Raw genomic sequence first — 21,716 nt, 5'->3', positions numbered from 1 at the left:
AAGCCTAAGAATTTGACTCTCATACATTTGTGTAATGTGACGTGACAATACAACATGAAACATGAACCGTGACAGTTCTGTTCACAGCCATTTGGACATGGGCAGACAGACACATGTGCCTTGGGAGACTTGGAGTAAGTGCAGTAATAATGTAGTGTGGCTCGACTCAACCGAGCTGACTTCCATGGTACGGCTGTTGAGAGAAAGGATCCGAAGCTCAGCTGATGAGCCTGCGGCCTGGTAGACATACGGGAGGGTTGGGTCACAGAGAGTTCACCACAACACAGGGGCTGGTCACACACCACGGGCCTAGTACACAAGACTCAACCACTCTAAGACCACTTTCACTGTCGACTTCCACAACCTTGGGCTATAGAACATGTTCAAAGACAGATGGTCTGTGATATGTGTGTGTGTGTGTCTGTGTGTGTGTCTTGGCTGCAGCACTGTTGGGGGCCAGGACTGAGTCGACCCATGAAATATTTGGTTTTCCCCTTCACGCACACTACCCCAGGTGCAGCCATACTTCTGGACTGTGTGGGGCTCAGAGCCTTTCGTCAAACGGCTAAATATTTAACTTTTACAAAAATGTACTTAAACGTTTTTTAACTTACATGGAAAGTGTCGGTCACATTCAAGGAAGCTAAATCCTCTTCTCAACCTGTGTGTGCGCGTGTGTGTGTGTGTGTGTGTGTGTGTGTGAGTGTGTGTGTGTGTGTGTGTACAGTGTGTGTGTGTGTGTGTGTGTACAGTGTGTGTGTGTGTGTGTGTGTACAGTGTGTGTGTCCGTGTCTGTGTGTGTGTGTGTGTGTGTGTCCTGTCTCATATGTGTCTCCATGTGTGTGTGTGGGTCTCTGTGTGTGTGTGTGTGTGTGTGTGTGTGTGTGTGTGTGTGTGGGTGTGGGTCTTCGTGTGTGTGTGTGTGTGTGTGTGTGTGAGTGTGTGTGTACAGTGTGTGTGTCCGTGTCTGTGTCTGTGTGTGTCTCTGTGTGTGTGTGTGTGTGTGTGTGTGTGTGTGTGTGTGTGTGCAGTGTTTCCTCTATATGCATTGATTCGTGGCGGGCCGCCACGAATGAATTTTCTCCGCCACTAATTGATTCAGTTATTATGGCCGGAGAAGAGTAAAAAAGCAGATTGAAGCTAGATTTAGGCCGCTTCCAGACCTACATTCCGTTACGATTTAGGGTGTAGTAAGTTACAATATGTTACAATGTTGCAATTAACCTCGTTGTTTGTGTTCGCACTGCAATCGAGACTGAATCGCTCTCAACAGGCGCCCAAAAAGTCAAAGTGCAGTAATAATGTAATAATGTCGTTTTTTTATGTAGTCTTTTGTTCGTCAAAAGGCAAAAAAAAAGGCAAAAGGCGACACGCTTGCAAAACAGTTTTGTGATTGGTCCGAATTTCGCTGGACATTTGGATTTCAGGAAATCACTCTCCTCTCTCTCTCTCTTCGCCCGGCGCCGATCCCTTTAATCCCATACGTATCCTAATCGAAAATGCAACATCATCAGCGACGACTGTGGGTTATTGCATTTACTAGCTGATAGCATTACCTTGCTGTTGGTTGTTTACCGAATGCTCCATCTGACTGCCACACGCTGATACTTGTGTAAACAGTAACGTTAGCCGGTTTTGTGCGTGTACTCTCATGTAGGCCTACTTCGTATTGATGAGCTGATGATCTTTCTTTGTGTGTGTGTGTGTATGTATGTATGTATGTATGTATGTATGTATGTATGTATGTGACTGTCAGTCACAAGTTTATATTCTACGGATGTTGTTCAGTGCTGTATGCGCGTTCCCGGTTCCATGTGTAGCCTACTCTACTCTCACTTGTGTACTTCATATTTGATGAGCTGATGATCTTTCTGTGTGTGTGTTACTTGTGTACTTCATATTCGATGAGCTGATGATCTTTCTGTGTGTGTGTCATGCGCGTTCCGCATGTTCCGCTGCAGCTGTAGGATATGTTGGTATTTGATCACCTTCTATATAAAATCACCTGCTCGGCTTTAATGACTTAACCGCTATTTTTTTGTCTGTTTGTTTTTGGTGAAATTCCGTCTTTGTTTTGAGTGCCAGTGCGCGTTTTATGCGCGTGCACGCGAAAACTGACCACCCCGCCACTAATGTAACAAATCCTAGAGGAAACACTGGTGTGTGTGTGTGTGTGTGTGTGTGTCTCACCGTTGACCTGCCAGATGTTGACCATCTTGTCCATGGCAGCAGCCAGGTAGCAGCCAGAGAGGCTCCAGGCCACGGGAGACAGGCTGGGGTCTCCTGGGGAGCCGAGACCCTCCTCTGGACCCTCACTGAGGACGCAACACACACTGTTACAACAAGACCCTCCTCTGGACCCTCGCTGAGGACGCAACACACACTGTTATAACACACACACTGTTATTACACACACACTGTTATTACGTCCTGTTGAAGACGCAGGTCTGCTGCAGGGTTAGGGTGTGTGTGTGTGTGTGTGTGTGTGTGTGTCTTGCGTCCTGTTGAACACGCAGGTCTGCTGCAGGGTTAGGGTGTGTGTGTGTGTGTGTGTGTGTGTCTTACGTCCTGTTGAACACGCAGGTCTGCTGCAGGGTTAGGGTGTGTGTGTGTGTGTGTGTGTGTGTGTGTGTGTTTGGGGGGGTCTTACGTCCTGTTGAACACGCAGGTCTGTTGCAGGGTTAGGGTGTGTGTGTGTCTTACGTCCTGTTGAAGACGCAGGTCTGTTGCAGGGTGTACTGGGTCTGTGTGTGTGTGTGTGTGTAGGGGGGGTCTTATGTCCTGTTGAAGACGCAGGTCTGTTGCAGGGTGTACTGGGTCTGTGTGTGTGTGTGTGTGTGTGTGTGGGGGGGGGGGGGGGGTCTTATGTCCTGTTGAACACGCAGGTCTGTTGCAGGGTTAGGGTGTGTGTGTGTGTGTGTGTCTTACGTCCTGTTGAAGACGCAGGTCTGTTGCAGGGTTAGGGTATGTGTGTGTGTGTGTGTGTGTGTGTGTGTCTTACGTCCTGTTGAAGACGCAGGTCTGTTGCAGGGTTAGGGTGTGTGTGTGTGTCTTACGTCCTGTTGAAGACGCAGGTCTGTTGCAGGGTTAGGGTGTGTGTGTGTGTCTTACGTCCTGTTGAAGACACAGGTCTGTTGCAGGGTTAGGGTGTGTGTGTGTGTCTTACGTCCTGTTGAAGACGCAGGTCTGTTGCAGGGTTAGGGTGTGTGTGTGTGTCTTACGTCCTGTTGAAGACGCAGGTCTGTTGCAGGGTGTACTGTGTCTTGGTGACGTTCCAGATCCTGACAGTGCCGTCGTTCCCGCTGGTGGCCAGCAGACCTTTCTTACTGCAGCAGCCACACGTGATCACCTGCAACACACACACACACACATATCTGTGTCAATACTAAATGTTCATTTGTGTGTTAAAGCTCTCACTTGGGTCTAGCCATCTGAACGAGGCATGTCATAAATCATTACGCTGTGTGTTTTATGTGATCCACAAACTCTCACTTTAAAGTAAGAACGTCTGTTAACCTCCTGAACTTTCCTTCATAACTCAACAGTCTGTTTCTGTCCCATACTAAAGAGCTTTGGCAACCAAGGTCCCTCCATCTCTGGTCAGGGATAATGTTTCTGATCAGGAGTTCAGGGCCCACTTAGAAATGTCCTGCCTGGCATTCTAACCATGTCCTACCCGGATCGCAAAAGTTTAGACGAAACCACGCCCATTTCCGCATATGACGTACACGATGCGTGAGGAAGGCGAGAGGGAGATGTTGATGCTGGATCACAGTTAGGGTTAGGGTTACGACCGAGAGCTGCGGTGTCCATCGCGGAAGGCCAGGACAACAGTAATGTGCCACTCTGAGCAGATAGTGTGGTTTTCAAGACATGCATCTGAATGCTCCTAAGGAGAGGACAACCAGCCTTTGTTCCATATAGAATGTCACCTTTCTTATCAAGGCTAAAGCAGGGCTCGACATTAACGCCGTTTTACTTGTCCGGAGTAAAATTGCACACAGGTAAAAATATCCAGTATCTAGTAGCGTTGTCGGGCTTGCGCAAACAACCCCGGTGAAAGTTGTAATTCTATATGGAAAGGTGACATTCTATATGGAACAAAGGCTGGTGTATGTGTAAAGGAAAGAACCCAGTGTTCCTCAGCCCACCCTACGGCCGCAGGTGACAGAAGCTCTCCTGGGATATGAACGTGGGACTCTCACACTGCTCTGGGCCTCTCTGCCTCAGGTTGTTGACTGGAGAGGACAGCACTATTCCAACTTCTTTATTAAAACTTACTTAAGGAACGAACATTGAACAACACACACACACACACACACACACACACACACACACACACACACACACACACACACACATACACATTAGGGATGGACGGTTTTTCGGTTAAACCGAAAACCGGGGTTTATAAAAATAGAAACGGTTTTTTATCAAAACCGTCTGAAACCGTTTTTTTTTTTTTTTTTTTTTTTTTTTTAGAAGAATAAAATAGAATAAGAATAAAACTGGAACATGTCACATGTTTGTCGTGTGTGAAAATAACAATGATACAGTCTGAATCTGCCGCGCAATGAGTGAGAGGTTTGGTCAGTTGTGAAGAATAACTGAGGATTAATATCTAATTGGGATTATATTTAAGGGTAACGAATCACTCTATGGGAAAGATAGTTGCCTTCAGTTATTGGTAGATAGGAAAGGTTTTTTACAATTACTCGCTTACATTTAATAAGATCATTTTCGCTGCTCTCTGTAAAGCGCATTGGGTCACTTTTGTGAGAAATGCGCTATAGAAATAAAATGTGATTTGATTTGATATCAATCAATCAATCAAACTTTATTTATGTTCTATAGCACAAATCATGCATTGAATGTAACTCCAAGTGCAGTATTTACTAAACCACAATATAATAAAACAAGAGCTATACGGATCAAGAGTGTTTGTGCACAGCGCCACTGTGTGTGAAGGCGCTACTGAAAGTGATGACAGAACGCATGTCTCAGAAGATACGCGGTCACTTAGTGACGCAAAGGTAGTTCTGTATTTATCTCTATCTGTATTAGTACATTTATTTTGAAAGCTCTATTTTGACAGCTCTACCATGGGCACTTTTATTTTGATGGGGCATTCTTTGTTGATTGACTTACGACAGTTCAGGACGAGTCAGTCTCGCGGCATGTGGTTTTTATGAAAAGCTTTAAGTATGTTCACTGCATAATTCTAAGTCTAATATTTCAGTGATTATTGAGCAGTATTCAAATATTTAAATACATTGAGCAGCAGCTGAAACTTTGTCTAAGAACCAAGATATTGAGAAAGCAGTTCATTCAATGAAGACGTTGTTCCAAGAGATGATCTTCCGTGCAGGCGTGCACCCTGGATCAGCGGAGCTGGTGTGTTAAGTGTTCATGTGTTTTCATGTATGGTGTAGCTTACAAAAGTCTGCCTTTCCACTTATATTTGTGAAACTAAGTAGCCTAAATGTGTTGCGACTGTGCTTACGGTGTTTTAATGGTGTTCGACATTAGTGTATTGTAGCAGTAGGGCTCAATTATTTGAAATTGGCGCTCTTTTATTTTTTTTTATTTTTTTCACTTTTTTTTTTCCACTTTTTTTTTTTTTTTTTACTGTATTTTTCGGTTAACCGGAAAACCGCGGTTTTACTCTCTGACGGTTTTTCGGTTTCAATAATTGGAAACCGTCCATCCCTAATACACATACACGATCACCTGGAACCTTCATACACACACACACACACGATCACCTGGAATAATCATAATAATACACACACAGTAAACTGACTGACTGTGTGACTGACTGTTTGGCCATGTGACTGTGTTATTGACTGACTGACTGACTGACTGACTAGGGAGGCAGGCAGACAGTTACTTAACAAACACACCACCTGAATACAGATGCGCTTCTACATCAGGGTATATACAGGAATCTTGAGGTTAATTTCAATACCTTTCTAAGACTTTTAAAATACCTTGTCAATATTTTTCCAGACCTCACCGCCACTTCGAGCTGTAACCGTTTACATCAGTGACACCTTTAACTTAACAGTTGTAGTTTGCAATAGACAAGACCACTATCATACAACAGAATTTCCGGGTTCATCTTTGTTTTTTAATAAAACTAATAAATTCACGAACTTTTACTTAAATGTTGTTAGAACTCAAACTCTTTGGACAGAGTCTAATTCAGAAAAAGAACAATTCAAGACCTCATAAAATCGTGATAAGACTTTTTAATACTTATTAAGGGTCTTGATTTTCCCAAAATTGATTTATCAACTTTTAATACTTTTCAAGACACTGCGGATACCCTGCTCAGCCCACCCTACGGCCGCAGGTGACAGAAGCTCTCCTGGGATATGAACGTGGAACTCTCACAGTGCTCTGGGCCTCTCTGCCTCAGGTTGTTGACTGGAGAGGACAGCACTTTGCCAGCTACTTTATTAAAACGTACTTAAGGAACGAACATTGAACAACACACACACACACACACACACACACACGATCACCTGGAACCTTCATACACACACACACACACACACGATCACCTGGAATAATCATAATAATACACACACAGTTCAGGGTTTCCGTTAACCGGTAATTACCGGTCTTTGTCCGATAAAATCTGTTGAAGTCCGACATATTTAAACCTCTTCGGTCATATTGTCCGGTGAAAATAACCGCTAAACCCAGTAGCCCATTCGGCGGTAACCCGCCCCATCTGGCAACCCTGTCTCTCAACGGCGCGAGTAGTTTAGTCAGTTAATTTAGTTTGATCTAGTCTAAATAAAACCACTGCAGTGACCGGAGTCAAGGTTATTGTTCTGCGTGTTTTGGATGTGCTAGAGCACAGTGAATGACCACCGAGGGCCGTGAGATGCGGCTAGTAAAGGACGCTAGCCATCTCAACCCCGTTCATTGATTGAGCCTGCCGTGCCCGTTCCAGCCCTGAGTCGGGAGAAGTACTACGGGAGTAGTGCGCTACTATCGACAGCCTGGGCTACTGGTACCATTAATTAGGATTGATTAGATTAGGTTGACAATACCACACTACATTTGAGTTTAGGGATATCAATGTTATATATTTGTGTATGTTTTATCTTTATGTATTAAATGTTATAATTGTTCCACATTTGAGACCTGTCTTCCCCCCACTCAGTTATTCAGTCGGTGTCCATCATTTTAGTTCAATTTAGTCTATCTATAGTGTTAGAGTTTAATTTGTGCCACTAAGGTGAAATAGTCCACGGGTGTGTATCCCCCCGATACATCCTCCCCATTCTCATACTCCCGAGTCCGAGTAAGTATGATTTGACTGGCAGCTAGACTTAATGCCTTCCCAATCAGCGAGACGTGGTTATAGAAATTACGTTGTTTTATTGATAAAAAGGATAAAACTGGAAAGAGAATATAAAAAACTTACATTACTGTCGTGAAACTATTTAACACACTTCAGTTAACGTAATGTGGAGTCCGTTCATTGATCGATCGATGCAGTCCGTTCAAATGAAAAAGTTCAAATGAAAAGCTAAACTAGGCATACTTAAAATTACCAATTACATACTCAAATCCCATTAATGCAATTGAAATAAACATCTTAAAGTAGCCTACAGTCGTAATTCAAAGTAGCAAAGGTGACTAGGCTGCCCAGTGTGGCGCGCGTGCAGCCCTGGACATATTATGCCATAGTAGCACATGCGAATCATGAAAGCTTATATTATTATATAGTTCGCGATCTAATCGTATCGGATGAGAAATAGACATTAAACGGCATATATAGGCTACACAACAGCTAATCACCGCGACAAACAGCTATATTATATTTGAATATGATGACCGGAATATCTCACGTTTGTCCGGTAAATTGAAATCTTCCCGGACACGTTGACCGGCACAAAACGGAAATCCTGACACAGTTACTGACTGACTGTGTGAGTGACTGTTTGGCCGTGTGACTGTCTGTCTGGCTGGCTGACTGTGTTATTGACTGACTGACTGACTGACTAGGGAGGCAGGCAGGCAGACAGTTACTTTACAAACACACCACACCACCGCTTTTTCAGATTGCCAGTGTGCAGTTCAGACTAACAGTAAACCTGTGTGTGTGTGTGTGTGTGTGTGTGTGTGTGTGTGTGTGTGTGTGTGTGTGTACACGCTTGTGTGTGAGGTATTATGACTAAAGTGCACTATAATCATACCTCCCTCCCTGGAGAAGAGAATGGAGAGAAGTAGAGAGGCAGAGGAGGGAGGGAGGTAGAGAGACAGAGGAGGGAGGGGGGGTGGTAGAGAGGCAGAGGAGGGAGGGGGGGAGGTAGAGAGGCAGAGGAGGGAGGGGGGGTGGTAGAGAGGCAGAGGAGGGAGGTAGAGAGGCAGAGGAGGGAGGGAGGGGGGGGTTTGAAGGGAACACTCAGACACCCCCCCATCCTACGTCAAGGTAGCTTCCTCTACCTCCCTCCCTCCCTGCATCTCTCAGTTTTCCAGTGAAAAAAAAACATTCAGTTAATGAAAAAAATAAACGTCATGATCCCAAAAAAATAAATTAAAAAAGCCCTGATCTCCTCACCCTGCTCTGGTGAGCCTCCAGCTTGACCAGCGAGCACTTGCGCAGGTCCCCGGCCATGTCGGCGAAGGTCTGCGGGCGGCTCTGGTTGTCGCGGTCGTGCGCGGCCAGCGTGCGCACCAGCTGCTGCGCGGCCCACTGGCGGTGCTGGGAGGACAGACAGGAGGACAGGCAGCAGGCCGCCAGCGCGTTGGCTAGCTCCAGGGGCCCTACAGCGGAGGGGTTATAGGAGGGGTGGGCATACAAACTGGCAATTAGACCTGCTAGGGCAAGAGAGAGACACGCGAGAGAGGGGGCGAGGGTGAGCCAGGGTCGCCCGGGTGTGTGAGAGAGAGAGAGAGAGAGAGAGAGAGAGAGAGAGAGAGAGAGAGAGAGAGAGAGAGAGAGAGAGAGAGAGAGAATGGGGAGAAGAAAAGGGACAACGGATCAAAAACAAAACAAAACAAAAAACACCACAGGAACAGCAGGGGTAGAACATGACACAGCATGGAGAAGAGATGATAGTGATGCTAATGCTAATAATGCTAATAGTGATGCTAATGCTAATAATGCTAATAGTGATGCTAACCCTAATCATGCTAATAGTGATGCTAATGCTAATAATGCTAATAGTGTATATAATATATATTTTTTATATATATATATCCAAAATGTAATTCCAAACAAGATCAAAATAATAAGAATAAGAATATGTTGCAAAACATAGTGAAATGAACATGTACTCATGAATAATGAATGAGAGACAACGTGTGAAACACAACCACACAATGCAGCCGTGACCTCAACTCAACCACACTACAGACTCAACTCAACCACACTCCAGCCTCAACTTAACCACACTACAGCCTCAATTCAACCACACTCCAGGGCCAGACGGAGCGGGGCTGGGGGGGGGGCTGGTGGAGGTAGCAGGAGGACGGAGGGGGGGCTCGTTCTAACGCACGGAACGGAATGAGGACCGGTATGTTTGATATCCTTCCTCGTTCCATTTCCGTGCGTTACAACGACCCTCATCCTCCGATTTCTTTTTTATTTTTTTTATTTGTTTTTCAGATTTTATCCCTTTTTCACCCAATTTGGTAGCCAATTTAACCCAACTTAGCATCCAATTATCCCCTGCCTATTGCATAGGATCCGCCGCACGACCCCGTGGCCGGCAGTCCCAGAGGAGGGCGCCAGGCAGACTAGGCTGACTGGCTCCTCGAGCCCAGTACCGTTATTCCGGCACCCAGGGGGCGGTGTTGCGCGACGGATCCTAGTCCAGAAATACTCCTATACCCCCCTCGGAAGCGGCCGGCCAATATGCCGCTTCCCGTGTGCCTCGGCCATATCTGGATCTGGCGAGCCGGGATACGAACCCCGGCCCCGGTGGGCAGCATGCACTAGCGGCCAGTGCGTAGACCGCTACACCACCGCGGGGCACCATCCTCCGATTTCTACCTCCACCAGCCTCCCCGTCCCGCAGAACCCACAGACCCACAGACCCACAGGCCTGCAGAGCGTGTGAGGCGGGGCCCCGGTACGGACCTCTCTTCTCCAGGTCTGTCTTGTCGTAGCCGGGCCGGAGGCGGGCCCCCTTGTCTGCCAGCAGGGCCACCAGCGCCTGGGTCACCACGAAGTTGGGCGACGTCACCAGCTTGTTCTCCTCGGCCGCGCCCCGCAGAAAGCTGGGCAGGAACCGCCTCTGGACCGGGTCGTCCACCGTGGTCAGGTTCATCCCCGTGGCCGCAGAGATCAGGTTCTGGATCAGGGGAGGGGGGGGGGGGGGGGACCGCAGGGCGGGAGAGACACGGGGGGGGGGGGGGGGTCATTCACGGTCGTACACGTTTAGACTTATAGGGGTCATTTAGGGTCATACACGTTTAGACTTATAGGGTTCATTCACGGTCGTACACGTTTAGACTTATAGGGTTCATTTAGGGTCATACACGTTTAGACTTATAGGGTTCATTCACGGTCGTACACGTTTAGACTTATAGGGTTCATTTAGGGTCGTACACGTTTAGACTTATAGCAGGGTTCGACAGTGCGACTGTTTTGGTCGCATTTGCGAGTGAATATATTTCTGTGCGACTTGGAAATACATTCAATCGCACCAGTGCGACAAAAAATAAATAAATAAATAAATAAAAAAATTTAAATAAAAAAATTCCCCTAACACCAGGGGAGCCACCCCTCCTAAATTTCGTTGTTTGGTACCTGTACTATAGCAATGACAATAAAGACCATTCATTCATTCATTCATTCATACTGTGAGAGCCTCTGTGTCCCTGAGTAAGAGATCATGGGGATCATGTCCCTCATGATCACAAGTGACCATAGGAGATAAATCACTGAACTTGTCAACATATTAACTTCGGGACCTGCAGCCAAAGACAATCACAGAAGCCAGTAGGGCTGGGTTCAAAAAATCGATTTCCCGATTCTGAATCGATCTTCATTAAAATGAGCGATTATCGATTCCTAAATCCCGAGATCGATCTTTTTTTTTTTTTTTTTTTTTTTTTTTTTTTGCTTGCAGCTTCAACCCGCAACGAGATCTCGTGCTACAAGAATTGATCATATCTCACGCAACGTGAGGTCTCAACACTAAAATCTAAAAACATGGCGATGGCAGGGACACTCAAGTCACCACCAGGCTTAAAGTCAGATGTCTGGGTGCATTTTGGATTTAAAAAATGTGACGATAGAGATGAGCTGGACAAAAGCAAAGTCATATGTAAATAAAAAGTACATTCATGTAACTGCTTTGGAGTCAATTCATTGATATGTTTAACAATGCTACATGTTATAGGGTTCCTTGAACCATTTATAGCATTAATTCTGAGAATCTCTTTCATATTCAAGCAAAAAATGTATATTTTAACTAGATCGAATCGGAATCGAATCGAATCGAATCGAATCGTGAATCGAATCGAATCGTGAGCTCACTGAGCTGGTGAATCGGAATCGAATCGTTTTGGGAAAATAGTGGCGATACCCAGCCCTAGAAGCCAGGTAGGCTTACCTGTGTATGCTGCATATTAATGGCTGCTATACGGTTTGCATATTCACCACTGTTTGGCTGATTGATTACTGAGTTGGTTTTGGAGTGCTGGCATTAACCTGGTTGGGCAGACTCGGAGCTGTGTTGTCTAGATGCTGTCAAATAAGGAATCTCCGCTTTGTCTCTTTGATTGATTGATTGATTGAGTTTATTCATGGTTCGACAGTAAGCAGTAATCCAAGGGATGACATGTGAAAGTGTGAACACCTATTTCCAACATGGTCCTTTGATATTAACATACAAAGTCTATCTCCGTTTAGAATGATAAGGTTCTATCTCCGTTTAGAATGATAAGGTTCTATCTCCGTTTAGAATGAGAAGGTTCTATCTCCGTTTAGAATGAGAAGGTTCTATCTCCGTTTAGAATGAGAAGGTTCTATCTCCGTTTAGAATGATAAGGTTCTATCTCCGTTTAGAATGATAAGGTTCTATCTCCGCTTAGGGCAGTTCAGAGATATTGAGCGTCAAAGTTTTTACATTCCATTATGTTCTGTGAGATGGAACCTTTGTATTTTATGAATTACTAACTCAAAAATGTAAACATTTAAAAATAACACCACACAGGCATTAATAAACACCTACAGTGTCAAGAGCCGGTTATGATAATTCTGATATGTTATGATTATGATAATTTGTTGTCGTCATACGAAAATTGCGCAATTTTCATTGTGCTACTGAAATTCTTGGTGTGCTACTAAATTTTTTGACATGGTAGCACAGTGCTACCTGGGGAAAAGGTAAGCGTCAAACCCTGCTTATAGGGTTCATTTAGGGTCGTACACGTTTACATTTACTGGGTTCATTTACGGTCGTACACATTTGTGACACGTTCTAATGCTTTGGTCCGCATATCAGGATCTGATGTAATGATCTGACTTTGCTTTCAAAAAAATGTGAATACATTTTCGCGTTGTTGAAAATCAACGATACGTCGCTAGTCAACTAACACAGCTTGTTTTGGGAGCTGTGTACAGTATATACGGTCATCGGCGGGAATCGAACCCACAAGCTAAGCGTTGTACGACACGTAAATCTGCTCTACCGAGTACGCCACAGAAGACCGCTGGTCAAGGGTGTCAGGGGGTCTGAGGGGGGGGGTGTCAGGGGGGCCTGAGGGGGGGGGGGTACCTGTGTGCAGAGCTGCACTAGCAGCTTGGCGGCCGTGGGGCTGTTGGAGGCCAGGCAGCCCACGGCGGTGCTGAGGTAGGCCAGGCAGGAGATGGGCTTGCCGGGCTTGGGGGCACCGCGCGGCCGCTCCGCCGGGCCCAGGGAGGAGCCCAGGGAGGGGCTGGTGGACAGGCCTGCCCGCCCCGCCGCCGCCAGGCACATCAGCCGGACCAGCGTGCGGATGTCCGTCAGCCCCAGGGACTCCAGGCCCGCGGCCAGGCTGCAGCTGGACCCACTGAGAGGGAGGGAGGGGGAGGAGGGAGGGAGAAGGGAGGAGGGAGGGGGAGGAGGGAGGGGAGGGGGGGAGGAGGGAGGGGAGGGGGGGAGGAGGGAGGGGAGGGGGAGGGAGGGAGGGAGGAGGGAGAGGAGGGGGAGGGAGGGGGGGGAGGGAGGGGGGGGGAGGGAGGGAGACTCACTCAGACACTCATACATATAGACCATGTATACAAGAGCTCAGCTTGAGTGAGTGTGTGTGTGTGTGTGTATGTGTTTGTGTGATAGAGTGTGTGAGTGAGAGCATGTGTGTGTGTGTGTGAGTGAGTCTGTGTGAGAGAGAGACTGTGTGTGTGTGTGTGTGTGTGTGTGTGTGTGTGTGTGTGAGAGAGAGAGTGCATGAGTGTGTGTGTGTGAGAGAGAGAGTGTGTGAGTTTGTGTGTGTGTGTGTGTGTGTGTGAGAGAGATGAGGTGGAAACAGAGCTGCACTTTTTAAGTACCTGCCAACTGTACAAAGACATCAGAGACACATACTTCCCACAGATTACAAACACCCCAAAGGATTTTGAAGACATGATTAATGACAAACAACTGCCATATCTGCTGGGTGAAGACCAACAATGTGCAAACACAGCAGCAAGATGTGTGAGCTGTTGTGACAGTAAAAGGACGTCCAAAGGAACACAACCACCATAAAGACTGTCAATCTGTGTGTGTGTGTGTGTGTGTGTGTGTGTGTGTGTGTACCTGACAGAGAGCAGGGACAGTGTGTGTGTGTGTGTGAACCTGACAGAGAGCAGGGACAGTGTGTGTGTGTGTGTGTGTACCTGACAGACAGCAGGGACAGTGTGTGTGTGTGTGTGTGTGTGTGTGTGTGTGTGTGTGTGTACCTGACAGACAGCAGACTCAGGGCTCTCATCACCATGGTGTGTGTGTGTGTGTGTGTGTGTGTGTGTGTGTGTGTGTGTGTGTGTACCTGACAGAGAGCAGGGACAGTGTGTGTGTGTGTGTGTGTGTGTGTGTGTGTGTGTGTGTGTGCGTGTGTGTGTGTGTGTGTGTGTGTGTGTGTGTACCTGACAGACAGCAGGGACAGTGTGTGTGTGTGTACCTGACAGACAGCAGAGACAGAGCTCTCATCACCATGGTGTGTGTGAGTGTGTGTGTGTGTGTGTGTGTGTGTGTGTGTGTGTGTGTGTGTGTGTGTGTGTACCTGACAGACAGCAGACTCAGGGTTCTCATCACCATGGTGTGTGTGTGTGTGTGTGTGTGTGTGTGTGTGTGTACCTGACAGACAGCAGACTCAGGGCTCTCATCACCATGGTGTGTGTGTGTGTGTGTGTGTGTGTGTGTGTGTGTGTGTACCTGACAGACAGCAGACTCAGGGCTCTCATCACCATGGTGTGTGTGTGTGTACCTGACAGACAGCAGACTCAGGGCTCTCATCACCATGGTGTGTGTGTGTGTGTGTGTGTGTGTGTGTGTGTGTGTGTGTACCTGACAGACAGCAGACTCAGGGCTCTCATCACCATGGTGCGGGCCAGCAGGACCTGGGCGGCGCTGGTGACCCTGCGCAGGGCGGTGACCCGGTCGTGGGCCGTCAGCAGGGCGCTGGCCTGCTCCCCCAGGGTCACACGGCCCGCACACCCCTTCTCCACCCCGCTGTGGCAGCCTGGGGCACACACACACACACACACAGGAATTAGTATTAGTTAAGGTTACATTCCGATCCGTTTGGATCAGTGTGTGTCTGTGTCTGTGTCTGTATGTGTCAGTGAGTGTGTATGTGTATGTGTATGTTTGTGTCTGTGTCAGTGTGTATGTGTGTGTATATGTGTGTGTGTCTGTGTGTATGTGTATGTGTGTGTGTATGTTTGTGTGTTCGCCCCCCCGCCCCCCCCCCCCCCCCCCCCCCCTCACCTATCTGCAGCAGGGTCTCCTCCATGCTGTTGGTGGCGGTCACCATGGCGACGGAGGCCCCCAGGGGGTCGGTGTCGGGGAAGGAGACGGCCTGGGGGACCACCCTGCCCCCCCCCAGCCCCAGGGGGCCGGACAGCAGCTCAAACTCCTCCTCCCCCGTCAGCCTCTCCTCCTCCTCCACCTCCAGCATGTCCCAGTCCTCTGTAGAGACACACACACACACACACACACACACACATGAAGAGAGACACACACACACACACACACACACACACACAGAGAGACAAACAGACACACACACACACACACACGAAGAGAGACACACACACACACACACACACAGAGAGACATATACACACAGAGACAAACAGACAGACACACACACACACACACACACACACACACACATGAAGAGAGACACACACACACACACACACACACACACACACAGAGAGACAAACAGACACACACACACACACACACGAAGAGAGACACACACACACACACACACACACACACAGAGAGACATATACACACAGAGACAAACAGACAGACACACACACACACACACACACACACACACGAAGAGAGACACACATACACACGGAGACATATACACACATACAGAGACACGCACGCACGCACACGGAGACCCACACACACATGGAGACACACACACACACACACACACAGAGATCCACCCACACACACACGGAGACCCACACACACATGGAGACACATATACACACACACACACACACACACACACACATATATACACACACACACACACACGGAGACACACACACACACACAGACGGAGACACGTGCACACGTACACAGACCCACGCCGAGTCATATAGAGGCAAACCCACCCCACCACACACCCCACCATTCATACACCCACACCACCACACACCCCACCATTCATACACCCACACCACCACACACACCATCATTCATACACCCACACCACCACACACACCATCATTCATACACCCACACCACCACACACCCCACCATTCATACACCCACACCACCACACACACCATCATTCATACACCCACACCACCACATACCCCACCATTCATACACCCACACCACCACACACACCATCATTCATACACCCACACCACCACACACACCAGTGGCGCCGGCAGCCGGAATCCTGTACGCACTGTGCGTACATTTTTTTTTTAAGGATTTTTTTTCTTTCTGTAATAAACGTGCTTAATAATTATATGTATTTTGTGTTGTGTTGAACTCAACTGGGTATATTTGCAACAGTGTTGCGGAAAATGAAGATTTCTGCCGAATGCTGCTAACACTGGAACCACGTTATGAAACACCAGTAGCAATCACGAGTTGTTCAACTGGTAGTGCAGCATTGTTTTTGTCCATCTTGATGGGTCTGACGTCTCGGAGCACCGGTAGCTAGGAAGTAGGTTACTAGGGAAGGTACACGCGTACCTACTCTCCTCGTCCTGATTGGTCAGCTGTCAGAAAGGCGCTTGACATCACACAGCGCCTTTCTGAAAAGTTAAAAGGCAGCTGCGCTTTTCTCACGCTTTTTAAAAGGCGGCCGCTTTTTCCCTTTTCCCATAGGGTTGTATGTAAAAAGGCGCTGAAGGCCACGCTTTTTTCTTAAAAAATAAGTCAAGTGTGAACACCCCCTAATAAACTCTTTCACGTTGCGTTCAGCCAATCACTCATTAGTTTGTTGTTTGTAAACATAAAGGCCAATGATTGGTGCTTACGTCACTGTCATTTGATTTGACTTGTCACTCATTTCTGGCGCAAAAATTATTTTCAACTAGCTCAACTAGCTTCCTAATTAGCTGTCTAGTGTCTGATGTGATGTGAAAATGTCCAAAAGACAGTTGACCCTTTTTCAGGCATTTGGGAGAGGGAAGAAAATAAAAATATGCGAAGAGAACACCAGCGAAGGCGCCAGCAGCAGTCAGCTACATGGTGACGAGCCCCCTACGGTAGCTAGCTGTGTAGCTAGGCCGAGCCCCGAGGACACACAGCAGCAGAGGTATGAGGTTGTATGTGCTGGCTCTGAAGATGACATTGGCTGTGTCATTGGTGAACTGAAAACGACATCAGACTCTGTAAAACTGAAAATGTTACAGACGAGATTCAAGCCTCCCAGAGGTTGGATACCGCCAAGTAGGGTAATATGTGGGAAGCAACGGAAAATACCGGAGGAGTTTTTTGATGAGAGCATTTACCCCACTCTGCGTTACAGTAAAAGCGTTGATGGCGGTTTTTTGTGTAGCTTGCATGCTTTTCTCATCAGGAGACATGATTCTGAGAACGAAGCCACTTACTGACTGGAGTAATGCAAAGAAAATAGTTTCAAGACACAACTCCAGCTCACATTAGTGCCCAACTGCGAGCAGGTGAATTTGTTGATGTTGCTTCGGGAAAGAGCCAGTCTATCTATTCCAAATTAGATCGCTCACACCAACAAGCAGTAGAGCGCAATAAACATGGACTGAAAGCAGTCATCGATCTAATTGCTGTTTGCGGACAGCAAAATATACCCATTCGAGGCCACACTGATGAGCGAAGTAATTTCCAGGCGCTTCTGAAATACCGTGCTGAAGGAGATGAGAATCTGAAAGAATATTTCGAAAATGCACCAAGTAACGCAAAGTACTTTAGTCATCAAATCCAGAACGAGTTGATTGAACTATGTGGGAAACAGATTCAAGACAAAATTCTCAACAAATGCAGGGATGCCAAGTGGTTCACCTTATTGGCTGATGAGACTGCTGATATAAGCAACGTTGAACAAGTAGCTCTCGTAGTAAGATACGTGAACTGTTTTGATTGCAGCTACTCTGTGCGAGAGGATTTTTTGTGATTTTTTTCTACTGCTGACACAACAGGCGAGACCTTGACCCAACTTCGGTTAAACCGATTAAGAGAACTGGATCTGGATCCTGCTCGTATGGTTGGACAGGGGTATGACGGCGCTGGGAATGTCAGTGGGAAGGTGCGAGGCGTTCAGGCGCACATCAGAGTACAGTACCCTGCTGCCGTCTATGTGCACTGTAGAAATCATGCGCTAAACCTAGCGATTGTGCACTCAACGAAAATCCCTGTGGTCCGCAATACTCTGCAAACAAGTCGAGAGAGAGTAACCTTCATCACAGCCTCCCCAAAGCGCTTACAGTGCTTACTGAGCAACAGTAGCAGCAAAAAACGCCTCCAAAAGTTCTCTGATACCCGCTGGTCTCAGCATGATATGTGTCTGTCTACTATAATCGAAAACTCCGAGGACGTGTTAACCACACTGGCTGAGCTGAAAACAGACACTGACGCCAAATGCAGCTCCACAGCATCCTCCCTCACTCGGGCCATGGAGACCTTTGAATTCATCGTCTGTCTAATCATTACTCAGGAGCTTCTTCACTGCCTGACACCGCTGAGTAATGGCTTACAGAATCCAAAATGCGAGCTACCTATGGCCGCTCAAATGGCCACAGATCTTGTGAGTGTGCTTGAGCACAAAAGAGATGACTCCACATACAGCGATATATGGGGAAAAACATGCTCTCTGGCTGCGATTGTTGATGTTGTCCCTTCACTGCCTCGCATCGCCAAAAGACAAGCCCACAGGTCTAACACACCTGCAGAAAACCCACTAGAGTACTGGAAAAGAACCATTTTCTTTCCGTTCATCGACCACCTGACCACAGAGGTGAGAGACAGAGTATGCCTTGCACTGCCACGCCTTAAAGCCCAGTACCTTCTACCCGACAAATTGCCACTGTTGACGGACAGTTTATGGAGGGAGATCAAGGAGGAGTATGGTGCGCTGATGCCCAGTGTTGACACTGCAGATATGGAGCTTAATCTGTGGAGGGAGCGCAACAGGCCGCATGATACACCTGTCACCAGTGACATCCTCCAAGTTCTGAGACTAACCGCAGACTTCTACCCCAACCTGCATACTGTCATGAAGGTTCTCCTAACAATGCCTGTGTCCACTGCCAGTGCGGAGCGTTCATTCAGCTGTTTACGTCGCTTGAAGACATATCTCCGGAACAGCATGACAGACAAGAGACTGAGTGGACTTGCCCTTATGAATATACATCATGATATTCCTATTGATGCGGAGGCCATTCTGCTGGAGTTTGATGCAACGGGGAGACACAGACTTCACTTCAAATAGGTAGGAACATTTTATGATTTTATTGCCAGTCGGATTGGTTTGGTCTTGCTTTTATTGTTATATATAAGTGGTGCAGCGGCTTCTGTCTGGGCTAGCCTATATTGTCACATATCTGGTCGTTGAAACGTGTGTGCTGCTGTGTGTGTTGTAGGCCTAAAGCGAGTGCAAAACTCTCGTTTCGGTGCTAGCTTATGTATTGGTGCGCTGTCACAGTGTCACCAAATAGGCCCTTTGTTTTCCCCATGTGTTAGGTGCGCATGCGCTGTCACCTGGGCTGTTTTCATCTGTGTTTCGAGGTCGTCACGGCATAAGGGGAACGCCCACCTGGCGGGCAAAACAAATCTTTCTTCCGCTGCCTGCCAGCTATTTTATCAGGTTTTTACCAAGTAATTAGTTGTTTGACAAAATGCTGGATAGTTGCTGTGCAATCGGGTGCACTAACCGACGAGGAGACGACCCTGGGTTGGGCTTCTACAGAATTCCGTCCGAAAAAGAAAAACTCAGAGGAGAAGATTAAGCTCAAGTAAACACTGATGATTTTAATAATTTACTGAGCCACTTTACTCGATTATACTGAGCCAATTACCACTATTGCACTATTGTCATTGTTCATATTGTATTCCACCCCTGTACATTGTACCGCACATTTCAAATCTTTTATCTAGTATTTTTTGTATATATAGTTATTTTCTAATCTTGTGTCTGTACATATATTGGATTGACTGTACATATAATCCATGTCTGTACATATATTGGATTGACAATAAAGTTGACTTTGACTTTGACTAGCCTAGTTATTCTATTTTTAGTCATTATCTTTGCATAATCGTTCTGACATGGTTTGTTGTGGATGCTACCAGCTTGGAGTTGGTTGTGTAGTAGGTCCTTTAGCTAGCTAGCTAACATTAGCATTATTGACCCATCCAGATCTAACAGATAACTGTCTGTACTTCTGGACGCTTTCATCCTGGCGGCAGTGTGAGGGGAAAGATTCTCCACAAGATATATAGACATCACCGAACTGCAGCTCTGGCAGCGACTTCACTGTTTTTAGTGATTGAAATACTGCGGCGGGTGCTCTATATGGATCGCAAGTGCCCAAAATGTGTAGTTTGTTCACATATCTTTGTTTTTCTTCTTTTGAGAGGTGATCTAAATAATTGTTGCTTGAAACAGGTGGGAAATGACAGGTCAGTGCTGCAGTTCTACGGAGTTTCCACTATGTTTTGGCCGCCAGGGCTCTGTGCCAGTCACGTGACTGAAAACTATGAATAGGTGATACAATCATCCAACCTATGTATATTGTAGGCTAGTCTGCGCTATTTCTGCAAAGTTTTTTACGTTTCTGTGCGTACTATGAAATCGAATCCTGCCGGCGCCACTGACACACACCATCATGCATACACCCACACCACCAAACACACCATCATTCATACACCCACACCACCAAACACACCATCATTCATACACCCACACCACCAAACACACCATCATTCATACACCCACACCACCAAACACACCATCATTCATACACCCACACCACCAAACACACCATCATTCATACACCCACACCACCAAACACACCATCATTCATACACCCACACCACCAAACACACCATCATTCATACACCCACACCACCAAACACACCATCATTCATAAACCCACACCACCAAACACACCATCATTCATAAACCCACACCACCAAACACACCATCATTCATACACCCACACCACCAGACATACCATCATTCATACAGCTTCATGTCTCTACCCACCTTCATACACGCTGTCCTGCTTCCCCAGGAGGTCAGGCGCCTGGCCTTTATACCTGTGAGACACAACACTGTTAGATAACCTCCTCTCTGACTGAACACTGTTATATAACCTCACCTCTGACTGAACACTGTTATATAACCTCACCTCTGACTGAACACAGTTATATAACCTCACAATTTTTTACATAAAACCAATTTGAAGCACCCACTCGATATAATAAACACCAGTTTAACGATCACTAAATACTTATAATATGTGGATTGGATTCACTGTTCTCGTTTGCCGGAGGCTACCGGTAAGTGATAATGACTTGTAAACATACTTTCGTTTTAGGACGTGTTCAAAAGCAAGGACAGTGTGTTCATCTAATTATGTGTAGTTATGTGTTTTTAGCATGTCGATGTTCTCTCAGCATGCTGTGATGTTAGGTGCTAGCTGTTAGCCGCTAGCTGTTAGCAGCGTTTATAGCTGTGGCTGCGTTTAGAGTAACTTTTCTCCCATTCTGTGTTTGAGGTGTACCAACATTCAAATACGCCTGTCGCGTTCAATTCTTCTCCGATTTCAATGTATAACACATCATTTGAAAGCTTACAATCTGTAGTTTAAGCACATGTAAAAAAACTGAAAAATGACTTTAGCTACTGGTTGCACATTTCACCAGCGGCTGTCACATATAGTTGTGTTCTAGGTCATGTAATTGTGTTCTATGTACAGGGTTCCCACACCTTCTGAAACATCAAATTCAAGCACTTTTCAAGGACTTTCAAGACTCAATTCCCTCAAATTCAAGGACCCAATACGGCATAGTTTGAGACAGATCTAGATGAGAATT

General features: G+C 46.6%; 1 protein-coding gene across 1 annotated transcript in view; it reads right to left on the bottom strand.

Annotated features, from left to right (window-relative positions):
- The window catches only part of herc1 (HECT and RLD domain containing E3 ubiquitin protein ligase family member 1), a 215,688-nt gene that overhangs the window by 70,369 nt on the left and 123,603 nt on the right, over positions 1 to 21,716 (bottom strand). Inside the window, exons 50-57 of the mRNA XM_080532022.1 lie at positions 20,884 to 20,936; positions 14,922 to 15,122; positions 14,499 to 14,673; positions 12,753 to 13,026; positions 10,106 to 10,319; positions 8,582 to 8,787; positions 3,222 to 3,349; positions 2,191 to 2,315 (exon numbers count right to left, since the gene is read on the bottom strand). Of these exons, the coding sequence (XP_080388148.1) occupies positions 2,191 to 2,315; positions 3,222 to 3,349; positions 8,582 to 8,787; positions 10,106 to 10,319; positions 12,753 to 13,026; positions 14,499 to 14,673; positions 14,922 to 15,122; positions 20,884 to 20,936 (1,376 nt within the window). The remainder of the gene's footprint in view (positions 1 to 2,190; positions 2,316 to 3,221; positions 3,350 to 8,581; positions 8,788 to 10,105; positions 10,320 to 12,752; positions 13,027 to 14,498; positions 14,674 to 14,921; positions 15,123 to 20,883; positions 20,937 to 21,716) is intronic.

This window comes from Nansenia antarctica (genome assembly GCF_963989245.1).
Source record: "Nansenia antarctica genome assembly, chromosome: 5".
Classification (NCBI taxonomy): domain Eukaryota; kingdom Metazoa; phylum Chordata; class Actinopteri; order Argentiniformes; family Microstomatidae; genus Nansenia; species Nansenia antarctica.
The sequence above is the reverse complement of the archived record's forward strand: the minus strand, read 5'-3'. Positions and strand labels throughout refer to the sequence as shown.